General features: G+C 44.0%; 1 protein-coding gene across 8 annotated transcripts in view; it reads right to left on the minus strand.

The window, feature by feature from the left end:
- The window catches only part of CACNA1C (calcium voltage-gated channel subunit alpha1 C), a 510,817-nt gene that overhangs the window by 213,580 nt on the left and 269,537 nt on the right, over positions 1-27,700 (minus strand). For all 8 annotated transcript variants that reach the window (XM_063929336.1, XM_063929333.1, XM_063929332.1 and 5 more), the window contains exons 4-5: positions 12,629-12,768; positions 4,964-5,103 (exon numbers count right to left, since the gene is read on the minus strand). In XM_063929336.1, coding sequence (XP_063785406.1) covers positions 4,964-5,103; positions 12,629-12,768 — 280 coding nt within the window. The remainder of the gene's footprint in view (positions 1-4,963; positions 5,104-12,628; positions 12,769-27,700) is intronic.

A 27,700-nucleotide genomic window follows, 5' to 3' on the forward strand; every position in this document is an offset into this window, starting at 1 on the left:
CCTCTCAGGCTTGCATCCGTGGTCACCAGGATCCAATCCTGAATGCCGAATCTGCGGCCCTCTAGAAGATGAGCACTCTGCAACCACCACAGGAGGGACACCCTTGTCCTTGGTGACAGGGTTATCCGCTGATGCATCTGAAGATGCGATCCGGACCATTTGTCCAGTAGATCCCACTGAAACGTTCTTGCATGGAATCTTCCGAATGGAATTGCTTCGTAAGAAGCCACCATTTTTCCCAGGACCCTCGTGCACTGATGCACTGACACCTGGCCTGGTTTTAGGAGGTTCCTGACTAGCTCGGATAACTCCTTGGCCTTCTCCTCCGGGAGAAACACCTTCTTCTGGACTGTGTCCAGAATCATTCCTAGGAACAGAAGACGTGTCGTTGGAATCAGCTGCGATTTTGGAATATTTAGGATCCACCCGTGCTGACGTAACACTACCTGAGATAGTGCTACTCCGACTTCTAACTGTTCCCTGGACCTTGCCCTTATCAGGAGATCGTCCAAGTAAGGGATAATTAAGATGCCTTTTCTTCGAAGAAGAATCATCATTTCGGCCATTACCTTGGTAAAGACCCGAGGTGCCGTGGACAACCCAAACGGCAGCGTCTGAAACTGATAATGACAGTCTTGTACTACAAACCTGAGATACCCTTGGTGAGAAGGGTAGATTGGGACGTGGAGATAAGCATCTTTGATGTCCAGAGACACCATATAGTCCCCTTCTTCCAGGTTCGCTATCACCGCTCTGAGTCACTCCATCTTGAATTTGAACCTTTTTATGTAAGTGTTCAAGGATTTCAGATTTAAAATTGGTCTCACCGAGCCGTCCGGCTTCGGTACCACAAACAGCGTGGAATAATACCCCTTTCCCTGTTGTAGGAGGGGTACCTTGATTATCACCTGCTGGGAATACAGCTTGTGAATGGCTTCCAGAACTGCCTCCCTGTCGGAGGGAGACTTTGGCAGAGCAGACTTCAGGAACCGGCGAGGGGGAAACGCCTCGAATTCCAGTTTGTACCCCTGCGATACTACCTGTAGAATCCAGGGGTCCACTTGCGAGTGAGCCCACTGCGTGTTGAAATTCTTGAGACGGGCCCCCCACCAAGTCTGAGTCTGCTTGTAAAGCCCCAGCGTCATGCTGAAGACTTGGCAGAAGCAGGGGAAGGCTTCTGCTCCTGGGAAGCGGCTGCATGGTGCAGTCTTTTTCCCCTTCCTCTGCCCCGGGGCAGAAAAGAGTGGCCTTTTGCTCGCTTGTATTTATGGGAACGAAAGGACTGAGTTTGAAAAGACGGTGTCTTTTTCTGCTGATGTGAAGTGACCTGGGGTAAGAAGGTGGACTTTCCAGCCGTTGCCATGGCCACCAGGTCCGAAAGACCAGCCCCAAATAACTCCTCCCCTTTATACGGCAATACTTCCATATGTCGTTTGGAATCCGCATCCCCTGACCACTGACGCGTCCATAACGTTCTTCTGGCAGAGATGGACATAGCACTTACTCTTGATGCCAGGGTGCAAATATCCCTCTGTGCATCACGCATATATAGTAATGCATCCTTCAAATGCTCTATAGTTAACAATATATTGTCCCTATCCAGGGTATCAATATTTTCAGTCAGGGAATCCGACCACGCGACTCCAGCACTGCACATCCAGGCTGAAGCGATTGCTGGTCGCAGTATAACACCAGTATGTGTGTATATACTTTTTAGGATATTTTCCAGCCTTCTATCAGCTGGTTCTTTGAGGGTGGCCGTATCAGGAGACGGTAACGCTACTTGTTTAGATAAACGTGTGAGCGCCTTATCTACCCTAGGGGGTGTTTCCCAACGTGTCCTAACCTCTGATGGGAAAGGATATAGTGCCAATAATTTATTAGAAATTAGCAGTTTTTTGTCGGGAGAAACCCACGCTTTATCACACACCTCATTCAATTCATCTGACTCAGGAAAAACTATTGGTAGTTTTTTCACCCCCCACATAATACCCTTCTTAGTGGTATTTGTAGTGTCAGAAATGTGCAATGCCTCCTTCATTGCCGTGATCATGTAACGTGTGGCCCTACTGGACATTACGTTCGACTCATCACCGTCGACACTAGACTCAGTATCTGTGTCTGGGTCTGTGTCGACCCACTGCGGTAACGGGCGTTTTAGGGCCCCTGACGGTGTCTGAGACGCCTGGACAGGCACTAATTGATTTGCCGGCTGTCTCATGTCGTCAACAGTTTTTTGCAAAGTGCTGACATTATCACTTAATTGTTTAAATACGATCATCCAGTCAGGTGTCGACTCCCTAGGGGGTGACATCACTAACGCAGGCAATTGCTCCGCCTCCACATCATTTTCCTCCTCATACATGTCGACACACACGTACCGACACACAGCACACACACCGGGAATGCTCTGATAGAGGACAGGACCCCACGAGCCCTTTGGAGAGACAGAGGGAGAGTCTGCCAGCACACACCAAGCGCTATATATATATATACAGGGATAACCTTATATAAGTGTTATTCCTTTATAGCTGCTGTTTATATTGTCATTTGCTGCCAATAGTGCCCCCCCTTCTCTTTTTTACCCTGATTCTGAAGCAGGACTGCAGGGGAGAGTCAGGGAGCCGTCCTTCCAGCGGAACTGTGAGGGAAAATGGTGCTTGTGTGCTGAGGAGATAGGCTCCGCCCCTTCACGACGTCCTTATCTCCCGCTCTTTTGTGTAAAAATGGCAGGGGTTAAAATACATCCATATAGCCCAGGAGCTATATGTGATGTATTCTTTTGCCACCTAAGGTATTATCATTTATATTGCGTCTCAGGGCGCTCCCCCCCCAGCGCCCTGCACCCTCAGTGACCGGAGTGTGAAGTGTGCTGAGAGCAATGGCGCACAGCTGCGGTGCTGTGCGCTACCTTAGTCTGAAGACAGGATTGTCTTCTGCCGCCGATTTCACCGGACCTCTTCGTCTCTTCTGGCTCTGTAAGGGGGACGGCGGCGCGGCTCCGGTGACCCATCCAGGCTGTACCTGTGATCGTCCCTCTGGAGCTAATGTCCAGTAGCCTAAGAAGCCCAATCCACTCTGCACGCAGGTGAGTTCGCTTCTTCTCCCCTTAGTCCCACGATGCAGTGAGCCTGTTGCCAGCAGGACTCACTGAAAATAAAAAACCTAAATTAAACTTTTATTCTAAGCAGCTCAGGAGAGCCACCTAGCCTGCACCCTTCTCGTTCGGGCACAAAAATCTAACTGAGGCTTGGAGGAGGGTCATAGGGGGAGGAGCCAGTGCACACCACCTGATCCTAAAGCTTTTATTCTTGTGCCCTGTCTCCTGCGGAGCCGCTATTCCCCATGGTCCTTACGGAGTCCCAGCATCCACTAGGACGTCAGAGAAATAGGGATAACGTTGCCATGCGGCTCGCCCGATAAATCACAGAGAGTGCAAATTTCAGTTCAACAACCGCTGAGAGTTTATTGTGTGGGAAATAAGTGACGATCTTGGGAGAGTTATCGCAATTCTACCAGTAACTCGGATTTCACTATCGTGCGAGTTCCCCTTTAAGGCTCACCGACATTGTCGCGTTTTACACACAATTTCCCGGAATGGTTTTATATTATATCTTTTACCATCTGCCGATGACAATCTGCGGTCTAAAGTTTGGAGCTAAAATCTACGGAGCAATTTAACATGTCTTACATTAGGCAACAGACAACGGAATGAGTGTTATGTGCCGCTGAGCGGATCATTATGTTCCTAGGACTCCCTGGGAATTTAAACAGGAACGACCAGCGCTCGCCTGGAATAGCGGGAGCCGCTTCCTCCATGAAAGGCCTTGTTGACGGTGATGGGGGTTTTTCAGAAGCAGGAAAGTTGGATATGAGCCCACAGTTAAATGAAGCTGCCATGTACTGTCTGTCATCTGCAGCGGGCACCCGAGTGCAAAGCTTGGCACGAGGATACATTACTGCTTAATTAGTGTGCTCCGCATGACAAAGATGACACATCGCGGCTGTGAATGTCTGGGCTGCATTTCTTCCACAAGGTGGCGCCAGGGCTCACAGAGAGGAGGTACAGCAGGGTCACAAATGGCGCTGTCTTTTGTATATGGAATTGCTGCGTGGCAAGAGCCATCGGGTATCTACAAGAGCCATGCACAGCAGTCATTCTCACCTGTCTGCACCAGAGTGGTACTGATCTGGAATACCCACCCGAACACCTAATGGCATAAGTCCTGACTTTATATACCGGGACTAAGGACTATCCCACAGGGCAATTTATTTTAATTAGCTTTTTACAATGTTGGGCATTATGGTCTACTGCCACATAACTGGCTGTGCAACTTGCCACTCAGCTGCCACAACCAATCACAAGTCAGTATGAAAGGAAGGTAATCAACTATATGGATGGTGTAATGGTTAGCATTACTGCCTCACAGAACTGAGGTCATGGGTTCTGTTCCCACTATGGCCCTAACTGTGTGGAGTTTGTATATTCTCCCCGTGCTCGTTTGGGTTTCCTCCGGTCGTTCTGGTTTCCTCCCACAATCCAAAATATGCTGGTAGGTTAATTGGCTCCTTACTACAACAAAAAATAACCCAAGTGTGTGCGTGTACATGGGCAGACTAGATGGGCCAACTGGTTCTTATCTGCCGTCACATTCTATGTTTCTATGGATAGTTAAAAAAAAAAAAAAAAGGAACATGGCTGGAAACATTTACTGCAAAGTCCTTTTAGTCTGTGGGTAAGTATAAAAAGGTTAAATAGCAAAGCATAGCATTTCAGTTAGTTCCTTCTAAACTGCAGTGCCACACTAGTAAGGTACTTGTGTGTGAATCCATCAACCAATATTGAACATTTGTGTTACCTATGAGACTGCAAGCCTGTTACTCGGATTGAAAATACAGCACCTTACTGACGTTTTCTTAGACTCTCAGTGAATGTATGGGATCTTCAAATTCGTCTACTTACTAGGTACCCCGGAAACCAGTCGCAGGGGTCTGAGTACTCTAAATGCTCGCAGTGCCTTCACGTCAAATCCAGCCCCTTTCCCTCCGAGAGCACTTCCGCCATCAGCCTTCGTCGCTTGCTCTAAAATTGCACTAAAAAGCCTGGAAGATAGAGAAGAACATAAATCATATATACTACAATCAGTTACATACACAATGCACTTACATGAGCACGAAACGCAACGCTCTTAGCGGTCACATCTCCTGCAACATCCAGCGTTTCCCTTACACGTCTCACATATAACAGGCAGTCTAGGGTCACTGCTAGGCTACAAGCTTCCCTGAACAAACCCCGGCATCATCTATAGGGACAATCTGCATCTTACTAGAAATATATATTATTAAAAACGGAAACTGAGCTACAGTAGCAATTAATACATCAATTAGTGCTGTGATTTCTGCTGCACAACGTTCCTACTGCGATGGCACAGCGGAGAACCAGTCTGCGGGCTGCAGCAATCGCCATGAGAATTCTACCTGTCACCCAATGAGGCAACAGCGCTCGTCACAGTGACTGGACGATGTTACGGGATACTAGTGCAAAACATTTCCATGGGCAGCAACAGCGACGCCTGTGACCTAGCGTTGTAGAAGAGGCGTGCAGCATATATGTAACCCATGCACCTACCACAGAGACGGACACAAACGCCACGTTTCTGTAGTTGAGCGATTGTCACTGATGTCATTATATGATCCGCTGGATATATCAGGCACAAAAGTAGGCGTCTGATCAAGAATGAGCACTTATTTCCGGGAAATTAAATTATAATAATAAGAATTATTATTTATTTATATGGCACCAAAAAGCGTCCATTGGGGAATTTACAATAAAACTCCCAAGTAAATTCATATAGTCAGACAGACCGTATACAGCAGGTGTCAGGGCAGCACACAGTGCCATACAAGTGCGTGGCAGAGAGTCAGTGACTCGGTGCCCTGGGAGGGCAGACAGTGGGATGCACTGGAGACAAGGAGGTGCAATTACAGGTTTGGGCACTGGAACCGAGAATTCTCTGTACTTAAAGTTTTCAAGATAATGATTTTTTTTTTTTTTTTTCAAAATTTCAGGAGTACTGCGGCTAAAATACAAAAATATTACAATTAAAACTATCCATGCCGTTCCTCTCATTATTCCTGGGGTTCTAATACTCATTATATTGTATAACAGAGCTCCTCACAGTGACTGTAGGGGAAGCTTAATAATCATGTTTTTGTGTGTATGGCATTTCCCCTTATTACCCTGTTTAGCAGAGCTCCTCGCTGTGTCTGTAGGAGGAACTTAGTATATATATCTGTGTGTATGGCATTTCCCCTTATTACCCTGTTTAGCAGAGCTCCTCACTGTGTCTGTAGGAAAACTTAGTATATATGTCTGTGTGTATGGCATTTCTCCTTATTACCCTGTTTAGCAGAGCTCCTCGCTGTGTCTGTAGGAGGAACTTAGTATATATATCTGTGTGTATGGCATTTCCCCTTATTACCCTGTTTAGCAGAGCTCCTCGCTGTGTCTGTAGGAGGAACTTAGTATATATATCTGTGTGTATGGCATTTACCCTTATTACCCCGTTTAGCAGAGCTCCTCACTGTGTCTGTAGGAGGAACTTAGTATATATGTTTGTGTGTATGGCATTTCCCCTTATTACCCTGTTTAGCAGAGCTCCTCACTGTGTCTGTAGGAGGAACTAAGTATATATGTCTGTGTGTATGGCATTTCCCCTTATTACCCTGTTTAGCAGAGCTCCTCACTGTGTCTGTAGGAGTATCTTAGTATATACATATCTGTGTGTATGGCATTTCCCCTTATTATCTTGTTTAGCAGAGCTCTTCGCTGTGTCTGTAGGAGGAACTTAGTATATATGTCTGCGTGTATGGCATTTCCCCTTATTACCCTGTTTAGCAGAGCTCCTCACTGTGTCTGTAGTAGTATCTTAGTATATATGTCTGTGTGTATGGCATTTTCCCTTATTACCTTGTTTAGCAGAGCTCCTCGCTGTGTCTGTAGGAGGATCTTAGTATATACATATCTGTGTGTATGGCATTTCCCCTTATTATCTTGTTTAGCAGAGCTCCTCACTGTGTCTGTAGGAGGAACTTAGTATATATGTCTGTGTGTATGGCATTTCCCCTTATTACCCTGTTTAGCAGAGCTCCTCACTGTGTCTGTAGGAGGATCTTAGTATATACATGTCTGTGTGTATGGCATTTCCCCTTATCACCTTGTTTAGCAGAGCTCCTCACTGTGTCTGTAGGAGGAACTTAGTATATATGTCTGTGTGTATGGCATTTCCCCTTATTACCCTGTTTAGCAGAGCTCCTCACTGTGTCTGTAGGAGGATCTTAGTATATATGTCTGTGTGTATGGCATTTCCCCTTATCACCTTGTTTAGCAGAGCTCCTCACTGTATCTGTAGGAGGAACTTAGGGGGTCATTCCGAGTTGTTCGCTCGCAAGCTGCTTTTAGCAGCTTTGCACACGCTAAGCCGCCGCCTACTGGGAGTGAATCTTAGCATCTTAAAATTGCGAACGAAAGATTCGCAATATTGCGATAAGACATCTCTGTGCAGTTTCTGAGTAACTCGAGACTTACTCGGCATCTGCGATCAGTTCAGTGCTTGTCGTTCCTGGTTTGACGTCACAAACACACCCAGCGTTCGCCCAGACACTCCTCCGTTTCTCCGGCCACTCCCGCGTTTTTCCCAGAAACGGTAGCGTTTTTTCACACACTCCCATAAAACGGTCAGTTTCCGCCCAGAAACACCCACTTCCTGTCAATCACATTACGATCACCAGAACGATGAAAAAGCCGTGAGTAAAATTCCTAACTGCATAGCAAATTTACTTGGCGCAGTCGCAGTGCGAACATTGCGCATGCGCACTAAGCGGAAAAACGCTGCGATGCAAAGAAATTTACAGAGCGAACAACTCGGAATGACCCCCTTAGTATATATGTCTGTGTGTATGGCATTTCCTCTTATTACCTTGTTTAGCAGAGCTCCTCACTGTGTCTGTAGGAGGAACTTAGTATATGTGTCTGTGTGTATTGCATTTCCCCTTATTACCTTGTTTAGCAGAGATCCTCACAGTGACTGTAGGAGGAACTTAGTATATATATCTGTGTGTATTGCATTTCCCATTATTACCCTGTTTAGCAGAGCTCCTCGCTGTGTCTGTAGGAGGATCTTTGTATATATGTCTGTGTGTATGGAATTCCCCTTATTACCTTGTTTAGCAGAGCTCCTCACTGTGTCTGTAGGAGGAACTTAGTATATATGTCTGTGTGTGTGGCATTTCCCCATATTACCCTGTTTAGCAGAGCTCCTCACTGTGTCTGTAGGAGGAACTTAGTATATATGTCTGTGTGTATGGCATTTCCCCTTATTATCTTGTTTAGCAGAGCTCCTCACTGTGTCTGTAGGAGGAACTTAGTATATATGTCTGTTTGTATGGCATTTCCCCTTATTATCTTGTTTAGCAGAGCTCCTCACTGTGTCTGTAGGAGGATCTTAGTATATATGTCTGCGTGTATGGCATTTCCCCTTATTACCCTGTTTAGCAGAGCTCCTCACTGTGTCTGTAGGAGGAACTTAGTATATATGTCTGCGTGTATGGCATTTCCCCGTATTACCCTGTTTAGCAGAGCTCCTCACTGTGTCTGTAGGAGGAACTTAGTATATGTGTCTGTGTGTATGGCATTTCCCCTTATTACCTTGTTTAGCAGAGCTCCTCACTGTGTCTGTAGGAAAACTTAGTATATATGTCTGTGTGTATGGCATTTCCCCTTATTACCCTGTTTAGCAGAGCTCCTCACTGTGTCTGTAGGAGGAACTTAGTATATATGTCTGTGTGTATGGCATTTCCCCTTATTACCCTGTTTAGCAGAGCTCCTCACTGTGTCTGTAGGAGGAACTTAGTATATATGTTTGTGTGTATGGCATTTCCCCTTATTACCCTGTTTAGCAGAGCTCCTCACTGTGTCTGTAGGAGGAACTAAGTATATATGTCTGTGTGTATGGCATTTCCCCTTATTACCTTGTTTAGCAGAGCTCCTCACTGTGTCTGTAGGAGGACTTAGTATATATGTCTGTGTGTATGGAATTACCAGTATTATCTTGTTTAGCAGAGCTCCTCACTGTGTCTGTAGGAGGAACTTAGTATATATGTCTGTGTGTATGGCATTTCCCCTTATTATCTTGTTTAGCAGAGCTCCTCACTGTGTCTGTGGGAGGAACTTACTATATATATCTGTGTGTATGGCATTTCTCCATATCACCTTGTTTAGCAGAGCTCCTCGCTGTGTCTGTAGGAGGATCTTAGTATATATGTCTGTGTGCATGGCATTTCCCCTTATTACCCTGTTTAGCAGAGCTCCTCAGTGTCTGTAGGAGGAACTTAGTATATATGTCTGTGTGTATGGCATTTCCCCTTATTATCTTGTTTAGCAGAGCTCCTCACTGTGTCTGTAGGAGGATCTTAGTATATATGTCTGCGTGTATGGCATTTCCCCTTATTACCCTGTTTAGCAGAGCTCCTCACTGTGTCTGTAGGAGGAACTTAGTATATATGTCTGCGTGTATGGCATTTCCCCGTATTACCCTGTTTAGCAGAGCTCCTCACTGTGTCTGTAGGAAAACTTAGTATATATGTCTGTGTGTATGGCATTTCTCCTTATTACCCTGTTTAGCAGAGCTCCTCACTGTGTCTGTAGGAGGAACTTAGTATATATGTCTGCGTGTATGGCATTTCCCCGTATTACCCTGTTTAGCAGAGCTCCTCACTGTGTCTGTAGGAGGAACTTAGAATATGTGTCTGTGTGTATGGCATTTCCCCTTATTACCTTGTTTAGCAGAGCTCCTCACTGTGTCTGTAGGAAAACTTAGTATATATGTCTGTGTGTATGGCATTTCCCCTTATTACCCTGTTTAGCAGAGCTCCTCACTGTGTCTGTAGGAGGAACTTAGTATATATGTTTGTGTGTATGGCATTTCCCCTTATTACCCTGTTTAGCAGAGCTCCTCACTGTGTCTGTAGGAGGAACTAAGTATATATGTCTGTGTGTATGGCATTTCCCCTTATTACCTTGTTTAGCAGAGCTCCTCACTGTGTCTGTAGGAGGATCTTAGTATATACATATCTGTGTGTATGGCATTTCCCCTTATTATCTTGTTTAGCAGAGCTCCTCACTGTGTCTGTAGGAGGATCTTAGTATATATGTCTGTGTGTATGGAATTACCAGTATTATCTTGTTTAGCAGAGCTCCTCACTGTGTCTGTAGGAGGAACTTAGTATATATGTCTGTGTGTATGGCATTTCCCCTTATTATCTTGTTTAGCAGAGCTCCTCACTGTGTCTGTGGGAGGAACTTACTATATATATCTGTGTGTATGGCATTTCTCCATATCACCTTGTTTAGCAGAGCTCCTCGCTGTGTCTGTAGGAGGATCTTAGTATATATGTCTGTGTGTATGGCATTTCCCCTTATTACCCTGTTTAGCAGAGCTCCTCACTGTGTCTGTAGGAGGAACTTAGTATATATGTCTGTGTGTATGGCATTTCCCCTTATTATCTTGTTTAGCAGAGCTCCTCACTGTGTCTGTAGGAGGATCTTAGTATATATGTCTGCGTGTATGGCATTTCCCCTTATTACCCTGCTTAGCAGAGCTCCTCACTGTGTCTGTAGGAGGAACTCAGTATATATGTCTGCGTGTATGGCATTTCCCCGTATTACCCTGTTTAGCAGAGCTCCTCACTGTGTCTGTAGGAAAACTTAGTATATATGTGTGTGTATGGCATTTCTCCTTGTTACCCTGTTTAGCAGAGCTCCTCACTGTGTCTGTAGGAGGAACTTAGTATATGTGTCTGTGTGTATGGCATTTCCCCTTATTACCTTGTTTAGCAGAGCTCCTCACTGTGTCTGTAGGAAAACTTAGTATATATGTCTGTGTGTATGGCATTTCCCCTTATTACCCTGTTTAGCAGAGCTCCTCACTGTGTCTGTAGGAGGAACTTAGTATATATGTTTGTGTGTATGGCATTTCCCCTTATTACCCTGTTTAGCAGAGCTCCTCACTGTGTCTGTAGGAGGAACTAAGTATATATGTCTGTGTGTATGGCATTTCCCCTTATTACCTTGTTTAGCAGAGCTCCTCACTGTGTCTGTAGGAGGATCTTAGTATATACATATCTGTGTGTATGGCATTTCCCCTTATTACCTTGTTTAGCAGAGCTCCTCACTGTGTCTGTAGGAGGATCTTAGTATATACATATCTGTGTGTATGGCATTTCCCCTTATTATCTTGTTTAGCAGAGCTCCTCACTGTGTCTGTAGGAGGATCTTAGTATATATGTCTGTGTGTATGGAATTACCAGTATTATCTTGTTTAGCAGAGCTCCTCACTGTGTCTGTAGGAGGAACTTAGTATATATGTCTGTGTGTATGGCATTTCCCCTTATTATCTTGTTTAGCAGAGCTCCTCACTGTGTCTGTGGGAGGAACTTACTATATATATCTGTGTGTATGGCATTTCTCCATATCACCTTGTTTAGCAGAGCTCCTCGCTGTGTCTGTAGGAGGATCTTAGTATATATGTCTGTGTGTATGGCATTTCCCCTTATTACCCTGTTTAGCAGAGCTCCTCACTGTGTCTGTAGGAGGAACTTAGTATATATGTCTCTGTGTTTGGCATTTCCCCTTATTACCCTGTTTAGCAGAGCTCCTCGCTGTGTCTGTAGGAGGAACTTAGTATATATATCTGTGTGTATAGCATTTCCCCGTATTACCCTGTTTAGCAGAGCTCCTCACTGTGTCTGTAGGAGGAACTTAGTATATATGTCTGTGTGTATGGCATTTCCCCCTTATTATCTTGTTTAGCAGAGCTCCTCGCTGTGCCTGTAGGAGGATCTTAGTATATATATCTGTGTGTATGGCATTTCCCCTTATCACCTTGTTTAGCAGAGCTCCTCGCTGTGTCTGTAGGAGGATCTTAGTATATATGTCTGTGTGTATGGCATTTCCCCTTATTACCCTGTTTAGCAGAGCTCCTCACTGTGTCTGTAGGAGGATCTTAGTATATATGTCTGTGTGTATGGCATTTCCCCTTATTATCTTGTTTAGCATAGCTCCTCACTGTGTCTGTAGGAAGATCTTAGTATATATGTCTGTGTGTATGGCATTTCCCCTTATTACCCTGTTTAGCAGAGCTCCTTGCTGTGCCTGTAGGAGGATCTTAGTATATATGTCTGTGTGTATGGCATTTCCCCTTATCACCTTGTTTAGCAGAGCTCCTCGCTGTGTCTGTAGGAGGATCTTAGTATATATGTCTGTGTATATGGCATTTCCCCTTATTACCCTGTTTAGCAGAGCTCCTCACTGTGTCTGTAGGAGGATCTTAGTATATATGTCTGTATGTATGGCATTTCCCCTTATTACCTTGTTTAGCAGAGCTCCTCAGTGTGTCTGTTGGAAGATCTTAGTATATATGTCTCTGTGTATGGCATTTCCCCTTATTACCCTGTTTAGCATAGCTCCTATAGACCCTAGAATAACACATACGTTGCTGCACACTGATTTACGTTTGTCTAGCCAGACTAATATACGGGGGCAGGTAAGTTTCCCTAAGGTGTAACTCACCCAACAACTACAATGATAAAATCCAGCAAGTTCCAGCCGTTTCGGAGGTAAGCGTTGGGGTGGAAAAGAAGTCCGTATGCAATGACTTTTAGGAAAGCTTCCACTGTGAAAATGATGAGGAAAAGATATTCTACCCGTTCCTGCAGGGAAGAGACAGGAATACAGCGTTACATTATTAGGTAGAACAAACCTTATTCACAAATCTTTTATTTTATATTATAAGAAATATATAGTAAACAAAAGTTATTATACAGAGAAAACTCATCTACAATCTGCCTCTCAGCAAATGGTAAACTTCTGTATACTACAACCAATGTAAGTAATAGAACAGTGACACCTAGTGTTCATATTATCAGGAAACATAATACACCAGTGGTTCCAACACTCGGTCCTCAGGGCACCCTAACACTCCAGCCTTTAAAGATATCCATGCTTGAGCACAGGTGAAATAATAACTCAGTCAATTTGATTTAATATCTGTGCTCAACCATGGATATCCTTAACACCTGAAGTGTTAGTGTACCTTGAGGACTGAGTTTTGGAACCTCTGTAACAGACGATCCACTGGGCTTTCAAACACAGAGTTGCTCTCAACCAACCAAAGATCAGTCTTCATTTCTCTGACTTCAACGACTGATGAACGCTGACTTCTGATTGGCAGCTGAGGGCTACGGCGCAAAATTGCAGTATTTTATTCCCTGCGACATCGACATTATTATTATTACCTAAACCAACATTGTCCACTAGCGCTAAGCCAGTCCCTGCAGATCATCACATAGATCACAATGGAATTAATAGGATAGCAATTGAGATTATCCATGATGTATTATGTGGATAATGTCAGCATTATCCACATTTCCGATAAGACATCCTATTTACGGTTGACTTTCTGCTTGAGACACAACTGGTGTGAACACGCCGGGTGACACCCCACCGCACATACACCATCAAATCGACTTTGCGAACTGATTGAGGCATCAGTAACGTTTAACGGTCGATCAGCCAGAGGCCGCGGCGCGGGAAGCAGGGGATAAATCCCGGACTGACACCCTTAAGTGGCTCATCAAACAAATAGGAGCTAGTAAATGCTCTTCCTATTGATATCCTATTTATCTCTCTGGTGCAGGCGTGTGACCGAGTACCGTGGAAAGCGATATATTGATTACGCGTGAAATCGTACAGTTGCAGCCACTTGTGCGCAGGGCGTTGGGGGATTTTACGCTCGACGAGCCGAGGGAATAAGTGCTGACAGATTTACTTCCGTCCAATAATAGACAATTACCAATCACATCAATAGCAGATTACATCGGAGAGTAAAATCTATAAAACAGTTCGATTGCTGCAGAATACGATTGTATCACTTGTAGCAATGATACTCCGTATTGCGCTACTGTACCCGCAGAGCACCTGGAAACAGGTATAACCATGCAGATACTGGTGTCAGATCTCCTTACTGGCGCCTGACAATAGGAGATGATAGAAAGCGGATTTGTGTAGTCGTGACGGTTTTGGAACATAATAACGAAACAAATAGATGTATTATTTATCTGCAGTGAATCAATAGCTCCGTGTAACAAGCAGACAAATAGGTGACGGGAGCGGGGTAATGACTGACTAACGAGCGCAGCACATGCTAACGTGTCGCCGGCGCTTTAATAAAACATTTGGTAATTAGGGAGAAGTTTGCGGAGGTTTGTGAGCTGGGAAGATAAATAAATGACAGCACAGGGGACAAACGGGGAACTTGGAAAAAAAGATCATTAATAAATGCAGTTGCTAAAACGATCCAGAAATGAAAGCCAGCCAAAGGCCCGAACGTGACGTTCTGTGATTTGCGGGCAGCGGCGCGACTTTGGCGAGATGGATTTAAAGCAGCAATTAGTTGTCAGGCAATACTAAGTTGGCTCTGCCTTCAAAGTAAGCGCCGCTTTAAACGTAGTGGATGTGAAAGGGGCTGCGACTGGGCCACACATGTACAGCAGAACTGAACGCCACAGTGACCCGAAAAAAAATAACACATATTTTTTTTAAATATATAAAAAATTTCTTTTAAAATAGCTTAGTTTTGCATTATAAATACATCTTAGCGCATCCAATTATTGCATTGGTCACTAATGAAATATAGGGACCGTTTTAGGAACAAACATATAAAGCACGGGAGTGTGGGCGTAAATTTGGGGCGGCAGCTATGTTGCTGATGCATATCCCCAATGCGGTGAGGATGGAGTCAGTGTGTGTGAGTTTGGGGGGCATGTGAGGGGGTGAGGTGCCCCCTGTAACATCGCAGGCGGCTCTGAGTGCGAGGTGCCGAGCTGCAGACGATGCAGCACATTCCGCATTGTGATCTGCAGAGGTGAATCATTATATCTGCAAATATGGCCATAAAAACACACACACAGCCGCTCACACACAGCAGACGCTGCTCCTACTGTTCCTCTCCTATCATTTATTCATAAAGCCTCATTAGTGCGTCCTCAGGAAATTAGACGAGCACCAAACACCATCGGTATTAACCCCTTACACCACTCCATCAATGAGGCCCTGGGGAGTCCTGCAGGAACGACAGGGTTAAATCAGATGAAAATGCCAAATTTACCCCCATGGGGCATATGAGCGGCTTTCCCAGTTCATATGTGAAACAGTGAATCAACATTACTAAAAAGATGTTCTAGAAACTTTGCGGGAAAGAGTCAGAAGAAAGAGGCCAGAGTAATGGAAAAATGGTTTTATCCTCCATCAGGACAGCGCATCGGCCCACACAGCTCCCTCTGCGATGCAGTTCTTGGCCAATAAACAGATTGCGGTGCTAGATACTCGCCAGACCTAGCACCGTGTGACTTCCTTCTTTTCCCTAAAGTCACTTCTTTAACCAAGGGAACCCATTTTGCATTGGTTATAAATGATAGCTTCAGTCTTATTATTTAATAGCCACACATCTTATATATACCTCATACACATACAATTTGGAGTTGTTCCTAACCTATCTACTTGTGTGCTGGAGATTACAGCTGACGTGCCTTCTTCCAGTCTGGGCTTGCGTTCTCTTCCTCTCCCGTGGTCACTGGATAGAATTGGGCAGCCAGGATTTCTGATGGTTACAGTGTTCTGTCTGACTCCCAGGGCAACAGAGGAAGCAATAACCTCATCAACCGAGGTTATCTGAGCTAACAAATAAAAATAGTTTTTTAATAGATGTATCCTTTAATGCAGCAACTACACGTTGGTTTATTTTCATTACATGTACCCTGTACACATGCATGTGTTTTTTATGAGCTATGCTTGTAAATCATTATCTCCTTTTCAAAATCTCTCTGGAGGGCATACAAAGATGGCTGTCAGCCACACGGGTTCAGGCAAGGTTTCATGTAATGGCAGAAGGGGAGAAGGAGGAGGAGCAGACAGAGCTCAGAGGGGCGTTCAAAAAACTATAGATGGTTGTGCCCAGTGCCACACAGGAGGGGGTGCAGTACGGCCTGATGGAACATATAGTACTGTACACAGCATACAGACTTTAACCAATACATTTTGGAATTTTAATAAATAATTATAATGAAAATCTATCTATCTATCTATCTATCTATCTATCTATCTATCTATCGATCTATCTATCTAATCTATCTATCTATCGATCCGCAGCGAGGGAGGCTGCGCCAGGCCGCGTGCCAGCGCTCTCCTATATAACCGGGCACATTCATCATAGCACTGCCCGGAGTCCCAGTCACTCATATCTATGTAATATCTATCTATATAATATCTATCTATCTATCTATCTATCTATCTATCTATCATCTATATACTGTATCTATCTATCTAGCTCATATCTATCTATCTATCTATCTATCTATCATCTATATACTGTATCTATCTATCTAGCTCATATCTATCTATCTATCTATCTATCTCATATCTATCTATCTATCTATCTCATATCTATCTAATCTATCTATCTATCCGCAGCAAGGGAGGCTGCGCCAGGCCGCGTGCCAGCGCTCCCCAATATAACCGGGCACATTCATCATAGCACTGCCCGGAGTCCCAGTCACTCATATCTATATAATATCTATCTATCTATCTATCATCTATATACTGTATCTATCTATCTATCTAGCTCATATCTATCTATCTCTCTCATATCTATCTCATATCTCTCTATCTATCTCATATCTATCTATCTATCTATCTATCTATCTAATATCTATCTATCTATCTATCTATCTATCTATCTATCTATCTATCTATCTGTCTCATATCTATCTATATCATATCTATCTGTCTATCTTTCTATCTGTCTCATATCTATCTATCTATATCATATCTATCTATCTATCTCATATCTATCTATCTATCTATCTATCTATCTGTCTGTCTCATATCTATCTATCTATCTATCTATATCATATCTATCTATCTATCTGTCTCATATCTATCTATCTATCTATCTATATCATATCTATCTATCTATCTGTCTCATATCTATCTATCTATATCATATCTATCTATCTATCTATCTATCTATCTATCTATCTATCCGCAGCGAGGGAGGCTGCGCCAGGCCGCGTGCCAGCGCTCTCCTATATAACCGAATGTGCCATTCATCATAGCACTGCCCAGAGTCCCAGTCACTCGTATCTATGTAATATCTATCTATCTATCTATCTATCATCTATATACTGTATCTATCTATCTAGCTCATATCTATCTATCTATCTATCTATCTCATATCTATCTATCTCTCTCATATCTCTCTATCTATCTATCTATCTATCTCATATCTATCTATCTATCTGTCTCATATCTAGCTAATCTATCTATCTATCTATCTATCTATCTATCTATCCGCAGCGAGGGAGGCTGCGCCAGGCCGCATGCCAGCGCTCTCCTATATAACCGGGCAGATTCATCATATCACTGCCCGGTGTCCCAGTCACTCATATCTATCTATCTAATCTATCTATCCGCAGCGAGGGAGGCTGCGCCAGGCCGCATGCCAGCGCTCCCCAATATAACCGGGCACATTCATCATAGCACTGCCCGGAGTCCCAGTCACTCATATCTATATAATATCTATCTATCTATCTATCATCTATATACTGTATCTATCTATCTAGCTCATATCTATCTATCTATCTATCTATCTATCTATCTATCTATCTCATATCTATCTATCTCTCTCATATCTATCTATCTATCTATCTAATATCTATCTATCTATCTATCTGTCTCATATCTATCTATATCATATCTATCTATCTATCTTTCTATCTGTCTCATATCTATCTATCTATCTATCTATATCATATCTATCTATCTATCTCATATCTATCTATCTATCTGTCTGTCTCATATCTATCTATCTATCTATCTATCTATCTATCTATCTATATCATATCTATCTCATATCTATCTATCTATCTATCTATCTATCTATCTATATCATATCTATCTATCTATCTGTCTCATATCTATCTATCTATCTACAAGGATAGATATGCCCGGCACTCCACTCACTGTTAATGACAACTTGCTGCGGTGCCCTCCCAATAAGAGATGCTAGATCCCAGATAAGCAGACTTGGAGATACGGGCGGCACTCGAGCAGACTTCACAGCTGAGTTAAATCACGTCAATTTATTGCCAACATGTTTCGGGGACAGCACCCCGTCCTCAGGGCCAGACAAGCCAAATAGGACAAACATACAACATTTTATAGACATAGACAAAGACATTAGTGCAGAACATACTCACCTGCTCCACGGCGCGACCGCCCGCCAGTCTGAGTGGCCCCACTTCCGTGTTGCTTCCTGCTGACGTCACGGTGCGCCGCGTCGCAGAGAGGTAACCATGGTGACTATAAACAAACAACAATACGTCAACCATGGGAGAAAAAATACACATACAAGGTTTGCTTGGTAATAAAAAACATATAAGTGAGTGCATAAACTTTAAAAACTCAGGATGCACCGCGCTTGGTGTGAACAGCAGGAACTCAAAACAATTACTTTTCACATTTAAGCTGTGCATGATAAGCTATACTTCATGAAAATAACAAAAAGATATCTGCAAATATAGAGGAGCAATGTAAAGGAGGAGCAATGTGAGGGAAGGGAAATATAATCATAATTATATGAGGGTAAGATAGAGGCGATTAACTGTTAGTATACCTGAACTGTTGTTTTACAGAAAACACTGTAAACCCAGGTTCTCGTTGAGCCCCCCGGGAGACAGTGTTCCCAATTTAAAAATCCATCTAGATTCAAGCTGAAGCAGGGCCCTATCCCTGTTACCCCCCCTAAGATTACGGGGGACATGGTCGATTAGAATGGCCCTAATGCTGGCTACCCCATGACCATTCCGCATGCAGTGACGTGCAAACGGTTGTTCACTCTCCCTCTTTTCCAATGCTTTCTTGATGGCACTCCTATGGAGGGCCATACGTTCACGAAATTGTCTTATGGTCTTGCCAACATATGCAAGACCACATGGACACGTGAGTAAGTAAACCACATGTGTGGTGGTACACGTCATTCTATGTTTGATAGGAATTTTGCGACCTGTGGACGGATGGTTGAAGGTTGTGCCTACTGTCAGTGTATTGCATGTGGCACATCCTAAACAACGGAAACATCCATTTTTAGGTCTCAAAAAGTGGGATTCCCTGTTCCTAGCCAATTCAGTGATATCAAGTTTCACTATGTGGTCGTTGATATTTCTCCCCCTTGTGTGACTTGGTAATAAGGCTGTGTTGGCCAAAGATGAGATGTCGACACTGAAGGACTTATCTAACAGGACTGACATAGTGATCAGGAAAGCTGATAAAGGGGGGGCTATAGTAGTACAGGACCTTGGGGATTACATGAAGGAAAGTGACCGCCAACTCAATGACCCTGCTGTATATAAGAGGTTGACCAGTGATCCCACTAGGGAATTTAAGTTAGAATTAGATCTCTTATTGAAAAATGCCTTAGAACAAGATATCATTAACTTACAAATCCACAAGGCACTTACAGTAGATTTCCCTAAAGCTCCGCTGAATTGGCTAGGAACAGGGAATCCCACTTTTTGAGACCTAAAAATGGATGTTTCCGTTGTTTAGGATGTGCCACATGCAATACACTGACAGTAGGCACAACCTTCAACCATCCGTCCACAGGTCGCAAAATTCCTATCAAACATAGAATGACGTGTACCACCACACATGTGGTTTACTTACTCACGTGTCCATGTGGTCTTGCATATGTTGGCAAGACCATAAGACAATTTCGTGAACGTATGGCCCTCCATAGGAGTGCCATCAAGAAAGCATTGGAAAAGAGGGAGAGTGAACAACCGTTTGCACGTCACTGCATGCGGAATGGTCATGGGGTAGCCAGCATTAGGGCCATTCTAATCGACCATGTCCCCCGTAATCTTAGGGGGGGTAACAGGGATAGGGCCCTGCTTCAGCTTGAATCTAGATGGATTTTTAAATTGGGAACACTGTCTCCCGGGGGGCTCAACGAGAACCTGGGTTTACAGTGTTTTCTGTAAAACAACAGTTCAGGTATACTAACAGTTAATCGCCTCTATCTTACCCTCATATAATTATGATTATATTTCCCTTCCCTCACATTGCTCCTCCTTTACATTGCTCCTCTATATTTGCAGATATCTTTTTGTTATTTTCATGAAGTATAGCTTATCATGCACAGCTTAAATGTGAAAAGTAATTGTTTTGAGTTCCTGCTGTTCACACCAAGCGCGGTGCATCCTGAGTTTTTAAAGTTTATGCACTCACTTATATGTTTTTTATTACCAAGCAAACCTTGTATGTGTATTTTTTCTCCCATGGTTGACGTATTGTTGTTTGTTTATAGTCACCATGGTTACCTCTCTGCGACGCGGCGCACCGTGACGTCAGCAGGAAGCAACACGGAAGTGGGGCCACTCAGACTGGCGGGCGGTCGCGCCGTGGAGCAGGTGAGTATGTTCTGCACTAATGTCTTTGTCTATGTCTATAAAATGTTGTATGTTTGTCCTATTTGGCTTGTCTGGCCCTGAGGACGGGGTGCTGTCCCCGAAACATGTTGGCAATAAATTGACGTGATTTAACTCAGCTGTGAAGTCTGCTCGAGTGCCGCCCGTATCTCCAAGTCTATCTATCTATCTATCTATCTATATCTATCATATCTATCTATCTATCTATCTATCTATCTATCTATCTATCTATCTATCCGCATCGAGGGAGGCTGCGCCAGGCCGCGTGCCAGCGCTCTCCTATATAACCGAATGTGCCATTCATCATAGCACTGCCCGGAGTCCCAGTCACTCGTATCTATGTAATATCTATCTATCTATCTATCTATCTATCTATCTATCTATCTATCTATCTATCTATCTATCATCTATATACTGTATCTATCTATCTATCTAGCTCATATCTATCTATCTATCTATCTCATATCTATCTATCTCTCTCATATCTCTCTATCTATCTATCTATCTCATATCTATCTATCTATCTATCTATCTATCTGTCTCATATCTAGCTAATCTATCTATCTATCTATCTATCTATCTATCTATCTATCTATCTATCCGCAGCGAGGGAGGCTGCGCCAGGCCGCATGCCAGCGCTCTCCTATATAACCGGGCAGATTCATCATATCACTGCCCGGTGTCCCAGTCACTCATATCTATCTATCTAATCTATCTATCCGCAGCGAGGGAGGCTGCGCCAGGCCGCATGCCAGCGCTCCCCAATATAACCGGGCACATTCATCATAGCACTGCCCGGAGTCCCAGTCACTCATATCTATATAATATCTATCTATCTATCTATCTATCATCTATATACTGTATCTATCTATCTAGCTCATATCTATCTATCTATCTATCTATCTATCTATCTATCTATCTCATATCTATCTATCTCTCTCATATCTATCTATCTATCTATCTAATATCTATCTATCTATCTGTCTCATATCTATCTATATCATATCTATCTATCTATCTTTCTATCTGTCTCATATCTATCTATCTATCTATCTATATCATATCTATCTATCTATCTCATATCTATCTATCTATCTGTCTGTCTCATATCTATCTATCTATCTATCTATCTATCTATCTATATCATATCTATCTATCTATCTCATATCTATCTATCTATCTATCTATCTATCTATCTATATCATATCTATCTATCTATCTGTCTCATATCTATCTATCTATCTATCTATCTATCTATATCTATCATATCTATCTATCTATCCGCATCGAGGGAGGCTGCGCCAGGCCGCGTGCCAGCGCTCTCCTATATAACCGAATGTGCCATTCATCATAGCACTGCCCGGAGTCCCAGTCACTCGTATCTATGTAATATCTATCTATCTATCTATCTATCTATCTATCATCTATATACTGTATCTATCTATCTAGCTCATATCTATCTATCTATCTATCTCATATCTATCTATCTCTCTCATATCTATCTCATATCTCTCTATCTATCTATCTCATATCTATCTATCTATCTGTCTCATATCTAGCTAATCTATCTATCTATCTATCCGCAGCGAGGGAGGCTGCGCCAGGCCGCATGCCAGCGCTCTCCTATATAACCGGGCACATTCATCATAGCACTGCCCGGAGTCCCAGTCACTCGTATCTATGTAATATCTATCTATCTATCTATCTATCTATCTATCTATCTATCTATCATCTATATACTGTATCTATCTATCTAGCTCATATCTATCTATCTATCTATCTATCTATCTATCTCATATCTATCTATCTCTCTCATATCTATCTCATATCTCTCTATCTATCTATCTATCTCATATCTATCTATCTATCTGTCTCATATCTAGCTAATCTATCTATCTATCTATCCGCAGCGAGGGAGGCTGCGCCAGGCCGCATGCCAGCGCTCTCCTATATAACCGGGCACATTCATCATAGCACTGCCCGGAGTCCCAGTCACTCATATCTATATAATATCTATCTATCTATCTATCATCTATATACTGTATCTATCTATCTATCTAGCTCATATCTATCTATCTATCTATCTATCTATCTATCTATCTATCTATCTGTCTATCTAATATCTATCTATCTCTCTCATATCTATCTCATATCTCTCTATCTATCTATCTATCTAATATCTATCTATCTATCTGTCTCATATCTATCTATCTATCTATCTATATCATATCTAATTATCTATCTATCTGTCTCATATCTATCTATCTATCTATCTATATCATATCTAATTATCTATCTATCTATCTATCTATCTATCTATCTATCTATCTATCTATCTCATATCTATCTATCTGTCTCATATCTATCTATCTATCTATCTATATCATATCTATCTATCTATCTATCTATCTATCTATCTGTCTCATATCTATCTATATCATATCTATCTATCTGTCTCATATCTATCTATCTATCTATCTATCTATCTATCTATCTATCTGCAGCGAGGGGGGCTGCGCCAGGGCACGTGCCAGGGCTCTCCTATAAAACTGGGCACATTCATCATAGCGCTGCCCAGAGTCACCAGTCACTCATATCTATCTATCTATCTATCTATCTATCTATCTATCTATCTATCTATCTATCTCATATCTCTCTATCTATCTCATATCTATCTATCTATCTATCTATCTATCTATCTATCTATCTATCTCATATCTATCTATCTATCTCATATCTATCTATCTATCTATCTCATATCTATCTATCTCATATCTCTCTCTCTCTCTCTATCTATCTATCTATCTCATATCTCTCTATCTATCTCATATCTATCTATCTCATATATCTCTATCTATCTATCTATCTATCTATCTATCTATCTATCTATCTCATATCTATCTATCTCATATCTATCCATCTATCTGTCTCATATCTATCTATCTATCTATCTATCTATCTATCTATCTATTCTATCTATCTCATATCTATCTGTCTATCTATCTATCTATCTATCTCATATCTATCTATCTATTTCATATCTATCTATCTATCTATCTATCTATCTATCTATCTATCTCATATCTATCTATCCGCAGTGAGAGGGGCTGTGCCAGGCTGAGTGTATATGGCAAAAGATAGCAACAGCAGCAGCAAGAACAACCCCATCTGAATGAGGCCCATAGTCAGGAACAGCACCAGTGCCTTCTTTATGCTGAGAAGCTGAATAATGGGTCACACGGCTCAGTGACCGGTATGTTGTTCTATCCCTGTGGCTCTGCTGGCCCCGGGGTACATCAGCTCCCTGATACTAATGACACCGACATCCACTCTGTGGCCGAGGTCCCATCCTCCGCCTCTGATCCAGCGTCCTGTCTGCGGATTACCACATGTCATCCCGTGTGAATCCCCTTTATCCCATGTGGGAGAATCTCAGGTGTCCACCTTTATCACATCCCCTAAATAATGGGGGGGGACCCCGTGCCATAATCCCGTGCTGCAGAGCAATGGCCAAGTGTAAGAATCTGATGGCACCTCCAAACCACCTCTCCCATCCCCGGTCCCTCCCCGTCATCAGCAGACCCCCCTGGGGTGTCCTAATCATGTGCTAATTAGTGCAAATCCAAACTCACCAGCTGTCCAGGTTATACTCAGTCCTGTCCTATCCTATATTTACTTTCCTTCTCCTCTGCTGTGTACTGTCATCCGCCCGATATTATACAGCCGTGATGTGTCCTGACAGTAATCTATGATATGCACACAGATCACCTGCCGCAGCCAGTGATGCTGGATCTTTCCTCAGTGTCTGGTCTAATAAGCCCCTTCCGTCCACCGTCAGCGCCAGAGCACGCACAGATCACCTGCCGCAGCCAGTGATGCTGGATCTTTCCTCAGTGTCTGGTCTAATAAGCCCCTTCCGTCCACCATCAGCGCCAGAGCACGCACAGGTCACCTGACGCAGCCAGTGATGCCGGATCTTTCCTCAATGTCTGGTCTAATAAGCCCCTTCCGTCCACCGTCAGCGCCAGAGCATGCACAGGTCACCTGCCGCAGCCAGTGATGCTGGATCTTTCCTCAGTGTCTGGTCAAATAAGCCCCTTCCGTCCACCGTCAGCGCCAGAGCACGCACAGGTCACCTGACGCAGCCAGTGATGCCGGATCTTTCCTCAGTGTCTGGTCTAATAAGCCCCTTCCGTCCACCGTCAGCGCCAGAGCACGCACAGATCACCTGCCGCAGCCAGTGATGCTGGATCTTTCCTCAGTGTCTGGTCAAATAAGCCCCTTCCATCCACCGTCAGTGCCAGAGCATGCACAGGTCACCTGCCGCAGCCAGTGATGCTGGATCTTTCCTCAGTGTCTGGTCTAATAAGCCCCTTCCGTCCACCGTCAGCGCCAGAGCACGCACAGGTCACCTGACGCAGCCAGTGATGCCGGATCTTTCCTCAGTGTCTGGTCTAATAAGCCCCTTCCGTCCACCATCAGCGCCAGAGCACGCACAGGTCACCTGACGCAGCCAGTGATGCTGGATCTTTCCTCAGTGTCTGGTCTAATAAGCCCCTTCCGTCCACCGTCAGCGCCAGAGCATGCACAGGTCACCTGCCGCAGCCAGTGATGCCGGATCTTTCCTCAGTGTCTGGTCTAATAAGCCCCTTCCGTCCACCGTCAGCGCCAGAGCATGCACAGGTCACCTGCTGCAGCCAGTGATGCTGGATCTTTCCTCAGTGTCTGGTCAAATAAGCCCCTTCCGTCCACCATCAGCGCCAGAGCACGCACAGGTCACATGCCGCAGCCAGTGATGCTGGATCTTTCCTCAGTGTCTGGTCAAATAAGCCCCTTCCGTCCGCCGTCAGCGCCAGAGCATGCACAGGTCACCTGCCGCAGCCAGTGATGCCGGATCTTTCCTCAGTGTCTGGTCAAATAAGCCCCTTCCGTCCGCCGTCAGCGCCAGAGCATGCAGGCCCTCCACGCCTGTCCCTCGCTGAGGAGATAAAAAGGGATCCTGCTATAGGGATCATGGATCCCCGCAGGCAGAGCAAATCCCTGACAGAGCAGAGACACAGCGCGTTCTCCGTGTTTCTCATCCACAGACAGTTACGGGTTACACTTATGCGCAATGGCTCCTTGGGGAGCAACGATCCCTATTGTACGTTCCGATTTAATTGGGCCTAATAGTGTGAAACCATACGCGAGTATCACACCAATAAACCACTGTGGAGGGAAATACAGAGGCGGGCGGCAGTATCAGGCGTGGAGCTACAAGTCATATTCCAGAAACAGACAGTCCTGATTAATAGATCCAATACCGGTGCCCTGTACCTGCTACGACAGACGCGACAGGCCCGACGACGCTCACCATATCAATACCAGAACGTCAACATGGTCTGAGGTTCAACGATCACCGTCGACACAGACAGGAGGTAGACATGTCAACTGTCGACACTGCCAGAATGCTGACATTGTGTTGTGAGCGATGACGTACGGCTGTTAAATAACAATAAAATTATCCAAAATTGTGTGGGCGTTGTGTCCAAACCCCCTTTTTTCATTTGACATTCAGAGTTTCGACATTATGTCACGATAGCATTTTGTACGTACATCAACCAGGCCTGCGGTACACAATGAGAAATCGGCGCAAACAAGCCGGTATGTGCACTTCGGGCCTTACCAATGTTTGTACGCACTCGACTGCGCCACTGCAATGTCTGCGACGTTGTGTGATCGTCAGCAGTGTGTACAAACATGAATTACAACCTTTATTTCCCCCAAATGGCAGCAGCAAAATGACTACCAATGTCAGGGTATAATCCACCGTGCCGACATGTTGCTGACGGCTGCTGCAATCTGGGTCTATATCTTATCTGGAGGGTTTGTTTCAATATAGGTATCAGAACATCTGAGTCCGCTGCGTAGTGCGCAGACTGGGGGCTGAAAACGCCCCTGACTGGAGGGTAACTGGTCAGAATGTCGGCAGTCAGAATATAGACATGGATATCAGGTCGCCATGTAAAATGACGACATTCATCAATGAAGAAATGGTCAAAATGTCTACATGTTCATAACCTCCACATTTAACATGTTGACACCGGAATGCCGACAGCACATTTCAGTGTTATTTTTAGGTTTAGAGCTAGTTTTAGGGGTTGTACGTCGATATTCTGGTGTCAACATTACGGAAGTGTTGACATTTTGATCATGTTGTAAATATAAAAAAAAATTCTGTCGACCTAACGGCCATGTTGATACTCAAGTTGCTGACGTTCAGAGCATGTTGACATTTCGGTGTAGATATTCTGATTGACCCCCACCAGGAGGGGTCCCCTCCCCTCTGTCTGGGGCTTGCGGAGTCTGAAGAACTTCTGGCTGAAAGGAATCAGAGATCTGGAATGTATAACATGAAGTACAACCCCCTATCATACACTGGCGGCACAATGCAGGTCCCCGTCTGCCACACAATGCCTGCTGCCTGCCACCATGTGCCAGGATGGACGGAAAGCCCAGGTTATAACCGCGTTCCTCAAACCCCATCTTCCTGAAACCCGAACAGCACATGTTTTCCAGATCATCTACACAGAGCACAGGTGGACTAACAGACACAACAGATCTACAGGTGGTACTAATTATTCCTGAGGAAACCTTGAAAACATGCACCGCTGCACTAGGGCTGAGTGAGAAAGACTGGGTTATGCCCTCATGGATGGAAGAACATTATTTGTTCACCCTCCCATCCAACAGAATATGGGCTAATCTGAGATCCCTGCAGTGCAGTGGTCTGGTATTGGACGGGTTAATTTTCATCTTCCCATAGGTTAATCATCGGCTCTGGCAGTGAAGGAGTTAATCTCGGTTATGAGTGGACGGACTATAACACTTCTCTCCGAGGGTAAGCCGTGGAGCTGGTCGTTAGAGGGTTACAGCCGCAATATTGCAGGATCCCGGCACGTGGCTGGGATCTCACTCCCACTGTTTTCTATTTCAGTCTGCGGAGAAATCTGCCTTCTTGGGTCTGAGCGAGGGGTTAAAGCAGTGGATATTCTTAAAACCTGGACTGCCAGGATGCCTTGAGGACCGTGATTGGGAATCCCTGGGTTAGAGGATAACC

The sequence above is a fragment of the Pseudophryne corroboree genome, chromosome 6 (assembly GCF_028390025.1).
Source record: "Pseudophryne corroboree isolate aPseCor3 chromosome 6, aPseCor3.hap2, whole genome shotgun sequence".
Taxonomy (NCBI): domain Eukaryota; kingdom Metazoa; phylum Chordata; class Amphibia; order Anura; family Myobatrachidae; genus Pseudophryne; species Pseudophryne corroboree.